General features: G+C 54.0%; 1 protein-coding gene across 2 annotated transcripts; it reads left to right on the forward strand.

The window, feature by feature from the left end:
- Positions 1-771: 771 nt before the first annotated feature.
- On the forward strand, positions 772-8,038 carry med18 (mediator of RNA polymerase II transcription, subunit 18 homolog (yeast)). 2 transcript variants are annotated; one of them, XM_078423004.1, is made up of 3 exons: positions 772-831; positions 3,370-3,462; positions 7,244-8,038. In XM_078423004.1, the coding sequence occupies exons 2-3, from the start codon at positions 3,390-3,392 to the stop codon at positions 7,819-7,821; spliced, it is 651 nt and encodes a 216-aa protein (XP_078279130.1). In that variant the 5' UTR covers positions 772-831; positions 3,370-3,389; the 3' UTR covers positions 7,822-8,038. The 2 variants fall into 2 exon arrangements, with proteins under 2 accessions (XP_078279130.1, XP_078279131.1); XM_078423005.1 differs by having other exon boundaries at positions 7,262-8,038.
- The last annotated feature ends 280 nt before the right edge of the window (positions 8,039-8,318 follow it).

An 8,318-nucleotide genomic window follows, 5' to 3' on the forward strand; every position in this document is an offset into this window, starting at 1 on the left:
GAGATTCTTGACGAGTAAAGGTGGCAGGGGTTACGGGGAAAAGGCAGGAGAATGGGGTTGAGAGGGAGATAGATCAGCCATGATTGAATGGCGGAGTAGACTTGATGGGCCGAATGACCTAATTCTGCTCCAAGAACTGATGATGCCTCAACTACCTCCTCTGGCAGCTCATTCCATGTACCCACCACCCACTGAGAAGGTTGTAGATAGACACAAAAAGCTGGAGTAACTCAACGGGACAGGCAGCATCTCTGGACAGAAGGAACGGGTAATTCTCTCCAGAGATGCTGCCTGTCCCATTGAGTTACTCCACCTTTTTGTGTCTATCTTTGGTTTAAACCAGTATCCTGCAGTTCCTTCCTACACGAGAAGGTTGCGGGCATTGTTCGGTGTGTTGAGGTGGGGCGGGGAGGGGCGCGGGTGGTGGGAAGATGTTAGGGCTTTAGGTCGAAGGTCAGCCGAGGGTCCTGAGGCCAAAACCTCCTGCACTCAAACCCAAGGCTTCACTGTCACACTGGGATCTTGCTGTGCCGGGCATCAGTCCGAGAGGCGCCGGGGTCATCCTGAGGCGGATCCACACCCAGACCCAACCCCCCCCCCCCCCCCTCCCCCCCCCAACACACACATCTGGAACAAGCCTGAGGCAGCAGAACCCCCAACCAATGATGATTGTAGGTCAGGGAAATGGGGAATGAATGTGGAGCCGGCGGCGGAACCAAAGTGCGGGGCCGCGCGGCCGGGCGGACGTGGAGGCTGGCGGGAACACGCGGCTTCCGGTGAGGGCGTCCGTCCCCGCCGCCGCCAGTTCCGGTCTGTGGGGAGAAGCGACCGGTGAGAAAGTGGAGAGAGGGAATGGGAAAGGAGAGGGGAGGAGATGTGTAGGGGAGGGGAGGGGGAGGGGGGAGGGGGAGGGGGGAGGGGGGGAGGGAGATGTGTAGGGGAGGGGAGGGGGGGGGGGAGGGAGAGGGAGATGTGTAGGGGAGGGGAGGGGGGGGGGGGGGGAGGGGGGAGAGAGGGAGGGGGAGGGGGGGGGGGGAGAGGGAGATGTGTAGGGGAGGGGAGGGGGGGGGGAGGGAGAGGGAGATGTGTAGGGGAGGGGAGGGGGGGGGGGGGGGAGGGGGGAGAGAGGGAGGGGGAGGGGGGGGGGGGAGAGGGAGATGTGTAGGGGAGGGGAGGGGGGGGGGAGGGGGGAGAGAGGGAGGGGGAGGGGGGGGGGGAGAGGGAGATGTGTAGGGGGGGAGGGGGGGGAGAGGGAGATGTGTAGGGGAGGGGAGGGGGGGGGAGAGGGAGATGTGTAGGGGGGGGAGGGGGGGAGAGGGAGATGTGTAGGGGAGGGGAGGGGGGGGAGAGGGAGATGTGTAGGGGGGGGAGGGGGGGGGGAGAGGGAGATGTGTAGGGGGGGGAGGGGGGGAGAGGGAGATGTGTAGGGGAGGGGAGGGGGGGGAGAGGGAGATGTGTAGGGGGGGGAGAGGGGGAGAGGGAGGGGGAGGAGATGTGTAGGGGAGGGGAGGGGGGGGAGAGTGAGGGGGGGGAGGGAGGGGGGAGAGGGAGATGTGTAGGGGAGGGGAGGGGGGGGAGAGGGGGAGGGGGAGGGAGGGGGGGAGAGTGAGGGGGGGAGGGAGGGGGGAGAGGGAGATGTGTAGGGGGGGGAGAGGGAGAGGGAGATGTGTAGGGGGGGGAGGGGGGGGAGAGGGAGAGGGAGATGTGTAGGGGAGGGGAGGGGGGGGAGAGGGGGAGGGGGAGGGAGGGGGGAGAGGGAGAGTGAGATGTGTAGGGGGGGGAGAGGGGGAGAGGGAGGGGGAGGAGATGTGTAGGGGAGGGGAGGGGGGGAGAGGGAGGGGGGGAGAGGGGGAGAGGGAGGGAGGGGGAGAGAGAGAGAGAGACAGGGAGGGGGAGAGAGGGAGAGGGAAAGGAGAGGAGGGAGATATGTAGGGGATAGACAGAGAGAGGGGGTGAACAAGAGGGAGAGAGGAAGAGTGGAAAGAGGGGGAGAGGGAGAGTGGGGGAGAGATAGAGGGAGGGGGAGAGGTCTGGAGGAAGGAGAGGGAGGGGGAGGTAGAGTCAGGGAGAGGGAGGTCGGTAGAGAGAGAGACAGAGGGGTAGGGAGACGGAGAGAGGGGAATACAGAGGGAGGATTTGGTGCAGGTGGAGGAGGAGGGGAGTCATGGAAGGAGTGATGTGGGCTGTTCCCTCCACAGATGCTGCCCGACGCGCTGAGTTACTGCAGCACTGTGTGTTCTGCACCCTCTGGTGCCGGTGTTTCTGCGCTGGTTATCACCATTGGCAGTTCCACGCCCCGACCTGCTCCACCCAGTCACCACCCGGGGCTCACGATGGGATGCATAAAACACTGTGTTATATGTTATATTGATGCCCCATTGTGTACAAGGCTATATATATATATATATATATTTAATCTGACCAATTATATATGACCAATTTCCCTCCTGGGATAAACAAAGTTCTACAGCGATCAGCCTTCGTTGCCCTCGCGCATCGATGAGCCTTGGGCGCCCAACACCCTGTCTGTCGCTGGTTTGTGGTTTGTCCCTCCTCGGACCACTGTCGGTCGGTACTCACCACTGCTGACCGGGAGCACCCCACAAGCCTTGCCGTTTCAGAGATGCTCTGACCCAGTCGTCTGGCCATAACAATTTGGCCCTTGTCAAAGTCGCTCAGGTCTTTACTCGTGCCCATTTCTCCTGCATCCAACACATCAACTTCAAGAACTGACCGTTCACTTGCTGCCTAATATATCCCACCCCTTGACAGGTGCCATTGTAACAAGATAACCAATGTTATTCACATCGCCTGTCAGTGATCATAATGTTTTGGCTGATCGGTGTAATATATATATATATATATATATCAGAATAACTGAGTGCTCTGAGTAACTCAGCACTCCAGCATATATGTGTGTGTGTGTGTGTGTGTATATACACATGATACGATAGAACTTTTATTTATTCCAGGAGGGAAATTGGTCATATATAATTGGTCAAATTATGGGGAGAAGGCAGGAGAATGGGGTTGAGAGGGAGTGATAGATCAACCACGATAGAATGGCAGAGTAGTCTCAATGGGCCAAATGGCCTAATTCTGCTCTTATGTCTTCTGAGCATAGTGTCATAGAGTGTGGAAACAGGCCCTTCGGCCCAACCTGCCCACACCATGTCCCATCTACACAGCTCCCACCTACCTAACTTATGAACGTTGTGGGTTGAGATCCTTATTGATGTCCTCCACAGATGCTGCCTGATCTGCTATGTTACTCCAGCACTTTGTGACCTGTGCAAGATTCCAGCATCGGCTGTGCCTTGTGTCTCATTTAATGTACCTTGTTTACGAATGTCCTCGTTTTTTCACCAGGTCTCTGGAGCCAACTCAACATGGAGGCCCCTCCAGTCACAGTGTTACCAGTTATTGGTGGATCCATCAACATGATGGAATACATCCTGCAGGGTATGTACAATAGCTCCAGCAGTCTTCTTGTTTGAATCTCCAAAGGCAGAAATAACAGCGCAGCAGTAGAGTTGCTGCTTTGCAGCGCCAGAGACCCGGGTTCCATCCTGACTACGGGTGCTGTACGTACGGAGTTTGTACGTTCTCCCCGTGACCTGCATGGGTTTTCCCCGGGAGCTCCAGTTTCCTCCCACACTCCAAAGACGTGCGGGTTTGTAGGTTATTTGGCTTGGTAAAATATTGTAAATTGTCCCTAGTGTGTGTAGGATAGTGTTAGTGTTGGGGGTCTCGGTGGGCCGAAGGGCCTGGCTCTGCCCTGTATCTCTAAACTAAACCAAATAATAATAAGGGTCTCGACCCGAAACGTCACCCATTCCTTCTCTCCTGAGATGCTGCCTGACCTGCTGATTTACTCCAGCATTTTGTGAATAACATCTGCAGTTTTCTTACACAAATAATAATTGTAATAACAGTTACAGCACTCAATAAAGCATTTGGGCAGAGGGTGGTGGAATTATGGAACAAGCTGCCAGAGGAGGTAGTTGAGGCAGGGACTGTAACAGCATTTAAAAGACCTAGGTGGATAGGAAAGATTTAGAGGGACATGGGCCAAATGTGGGCAAATGATACCAGCTTAGATGGAGCATTTTGGTCGGCATGGACAAGTTGGGCCGAAGGGCCAGTTTCCGTGCCTTCTGACTGATGCACCCGTGTTTTTGGAAGTCTTTTGGGGGAGTCCAGAACCAGGGGCCACAGATTAAGAATAAGGGGTAGGCCATTTAGAACGGAGATGAGGAAAAACGTTTTCAGTCAGAGAGTTGTAAATCTGTGAAATTCTCTGCCTCAGAAGGCAGTGGAGGCCAAGTCTCTGAACGCATTCAAGAGAGAACTAGATAGAGCTCTTAAGGATAGCGAAGTCAGGGGTAATGGGGAGAAGGCAGGAACGGGGTACTGATTGAGAATGATCAGCCATGATCACATTGCTGGCTCGAAGGGCCGAATGGCCTACTCCTGCACCTATTGTCTATTGTCTGTTTTATTCACAGATGCATATGTAAAATTAGACAAATTGCTTGCAAGATGGAAGAGAGGGATGTCCACCTCTATCTACAGCCTGGGTAGACACAAAGTGCTGGAGTAATTCAGCAGGACAGGCAGCATCTCTGAACTCAGCAGGACAGGCACCATCTGTGGAGAAAAAGGATGGGTATCGTTTTGGGTGGGGACCCTTCTTCAGACTCGTCCTTTTTTCTCCACAGATGCTACCTGACCTGTTGAGTTACTCCAGCACTTTGTGGCTATCTTTGGTATGAATCGGCATCTGCAGTTCTTTGTTTCATAAGTGATAGGAGCAGAATTAGGCCATTTTCTCTCCTTCAGAATTAAAGGACGTTCTTTTAGGAAGGAGATGAGGAGAAATTTCTTTAGTCAGAGGGTGGTGAACCTGTGGAATTCTTTGCCACGGAAGGCTGTAGAGGCCAAGTTAGTGGATATTTTTACGGCAGAGATATTTTTAAGGCGGAGATCTCCAGATTCTTGTATATTACGGGTGTCGGGGGTTATGGGGAGAAGGCAGGAGAATGGGGTTAGGAGGGAGAGATGGATCAGCCATGATTGAATGGCGGAGTAGACCTGATGGGCCGAATGGCCTAATTCTGCTCCTATCACGGATGACCTTATCTGGCCTCCACAGCCGTCATTTTGGTAGGACAAATCAAAATAGGACGTACAGGGTAAATGGTAGGGAATTGAGGAATGCAGTGGAACAGAGGGATCTGGGAATAACTGTGCATTGTTCCCTGAAGGTGGAATCTCATGTGGATAGGGTGGTGAAGAAGGCGTTTGGTATGCTTGCCTTTATAAATCAGAGCATCGAGTATAGAAGTTGGGATGTAATGTTGAAATTGTACAGGGCATTGGTGAGGCCGAATCTGGAGTATGGTGTGCAGTTCTGGTCGCCAAATTATAGGAAGGATGTCGACAAAATGGAGAGGGTACAGAGGAGATTTACTAGAATGTTGCCTGGGTTTCAGCACTTAGGCTACAGAGAGAGGTTGAACAGGTTGGGTCTTTATTCTTTGGAGCGTAGAAGGTTGAGGGGGGACTTGATAGAGGTTTTTAAAATTTTGAGAGGGACGGACAGAGTTGACGTGTGTAGGCTTTTCCCTTTGAGAGTGGGGAAGATTCCAACAAGGGGACATAGCTTCAGAATTGAGGGACAAAGGTTTAGGGGTAACATGAGGGGGAACTTCTTTACTCAGAGGGTTGTGGCTGTATGGAATGGGCTTCCGGTGGAAGTGGTGGAGGCTGGCTCGATTTTATTATTTAAGAGTAAATTGGATAGGTATATGGATAGGAGGGGATTAGAGGGTTATGGTCTGAGTGCAGGTAGATGAGACTAGGTCAGGGAGAATGGTCGGCGTGGACTGGTAGGGCCGGACAGGCCTGTTTCCATGCTGTAGTTGTTATATGTTATTGTTATATGTTATATGTCATTGGCAATGAAATTCTCCAGAGATGCTGCCTGACCCGCTGAGTTATTCCAGCACTTTGAGCTCCTTAGCTGAGCTTGTCTGTAATTCGGGCTTCACCAGCAGAGGGCAATGTCTGCCCAGTGGAAGCCCTGTCTCACCCTCCTAGCCATAACTGGGAGACTCGGACCAGAGAGGCATCTGAGATGAACATGGACCAGAGACCTCAGTGTGTTGTTTATTTATTGAACCCAAGGGATAAAGTCTTCAGTCTAGAGGGTAGACACAAAATGCTGGAGTAACTCAGCGGGTCAGGCAGCATCTCTGGAGAGAAGGAATGGGTGACGTTTTGGGTCGAGACCCTTCTTCAGACTGATGTCAGGGGAGGGGGCGGTCCCGACCCGAAACGTCACCCATTCCTTCTCTCCAGAGATGCTGCCTGACCCGCTGAGTCACACCAGCATTTAGTGTCTGCCTTCCATTTAAACCAGCATCCGCAGTTTTCTTGCCCAGGGCTTCAGTCTAGATGCAGGGTCCCGACCTGAAATGCCATCTGTCCATTTCCCACCGCAGAAGCTGCCTGACCTGCTGAGTTCCTCCAGCAAATCTGTTGTTTACATTCCCGATGTTAGCATGTAATTATTACCCAGCTACCGGTGCATCACGGTGGCACAGCGGTAGAGCTGCTGCCTCACAGCGCCAGAGGCCCGGGTTCCATCCTGACTACGGGTGCTGTCTGTACGGAGTTTGTACGTTCTCCCCGTGACCTGCGGGGTTTTCTCCAGGTGCTCCAGTTTCCTCCCGCACTCCACAGACGTGCAGGTTTGTAGGTTAATTGGCTTGGTAAAAATTATAAATTGTCCCTAGTGTGTGTAGGATAGTGCTAGTATGTGGGGATCGCTGGTCGGCGTGGATTTGGTTGTCTGAAGGGCCTGTTTCTGTGCTGTATCTCTAGTTTAGTTTCAAGATACAGCGTGGAAACAGGCCCTTCGGCCCACCGAGTCCACACTGACCAGCGATCCCCGCACATTAACACTATCCTGCACACACTAGGGACAATTTACATTGACACCAAGCCAATTAACCTACAAAACTGTACGTCTTTGGAGTATGGGAGGAAACCGAAGAACTTGGAGAAAACCCACGCAGGTCACGGGAAGAACGTACCAACTCCGTACAGACAGTACCCGTAGTTGGGATTGAACCCGGGTCTCTGGCGCTGTGAGGCAGCAACTCTACCGCTGCGCCACCGTGCCGCCTAAACGAAACTAAAGTGTAATGGAGTGGGATGGGTGTTGACTGACTGGCAGGGCTTGGGCTTTCTGCAGGGAGTGTCCTGGACCAGAGTCTGGAGAGCCTCCTCCATCGGCTCCGCGGTCTTTGCGACAACATGGATCCAGAGACGTTCGTGGACCACGAGCTGGTGTTCCTGCTGAAAGCCCAGCAGGGCAGCCCCTTCATCCTGCGTGCCCGCCGAGCTGTGGACAAGCCCGCGCTGCCCTGGCACCTGCGCTACCTGGGGCAGCCCGAGATCGGAGACAAGAACCGCTCGGCCCTGGTGCGCAACTGCGTGGACATCGCTGCCTCCGACAACCTGGCCGACTTCCTGCTGGAGATGGGGTTCCGCATGGACCACGAGTTTGTGGTGAAGGGCCACATCTTCCGCAAAGGCATCATGAAGATGGTGGTGTCCAAGGTCTTCCGCATCCTCCTGCCCAACAACCTGGAGAACATCGAGCCCCTCTCCCTGTCCTACCTGGTGGAACTCAGCGTGGTGGCCCCACCTGGGCAGGACGCCGTCTCCGACGACATGAAGAACTTCTCCGAGCAGCTCAAACCTCTGGTTCACCTGGAAAAGATCGACCCGAAGAGGTTGCATCAGGTGTAGCTGGAAGCCCACCTGGGACAGGTTCGGCCCCGCCTGGGACAGGTTCGGCCCCACCTGGGACAGGTTCGGCCCCACCTGGGACAGCTTCGGCCCCACCTGGGACAGCTTCGGCCCCACCTGGGACAGGTATGGTCCTACCTGGGACAGGTGCGTTCCTACCTGGGACTGAGAACTCTGCTGCCTTTCTCACTCAACCATCTATGTTTGTCCAATAAATGCAGGATTTCTTTTGCTCTCTCTTCCTACTTTCATTGATTCTTGGTAAACTGTCACCAGAAGGACTAGCGTCCATTTTGCCCATCTTCGAACAAGGATTGAAGGTGAGACTTTAAAAGGAGAAGGGGGATATACAATTCTTAAGGTAGACACAAAATGCTGGAGTAACTAGGCGGGTCAGGCAGCGTCACCCATTCCTTCTCTCCCGAGATGCTGCCTGACCTGCTGAGTTACTGCAGCATTTTGTGTCTACCTTCCATTTAAACGAACATCTGCAGTTC

The sequence above is a fragment of the Rhinoraja longicauda genome, chromosome 27 (assembly GCF_053455715.1).
Source record: "Rhinoraja longicauda isolate Sanriku21f chromosome 27, sRhiLon1.1, whole genome shotgun sequence".
Taxonomy (NCBI): Eukaryota; Metazoa; Chordata; class Chondrichthyes; order Rajiformes; family Arhynchobatidae; genus Rhinoraja; species Rhinoraja longicauda.

Coding starts and splice junctions, on each gene's coding strand:
- med18 (XM_078423004.1), top strand. CDS start 3,390: ATGGAGGCCCCTCCAGTCACAGTGTTACCAGTTATTGGTGGATCCATC. Junction 3,463..7,243: donor GATGGAATACATCCTGCAGG/GTATGTACAATA, acceptor ACTGACTGGCAG/GGCTTGGGCTTTCTGCAGGG.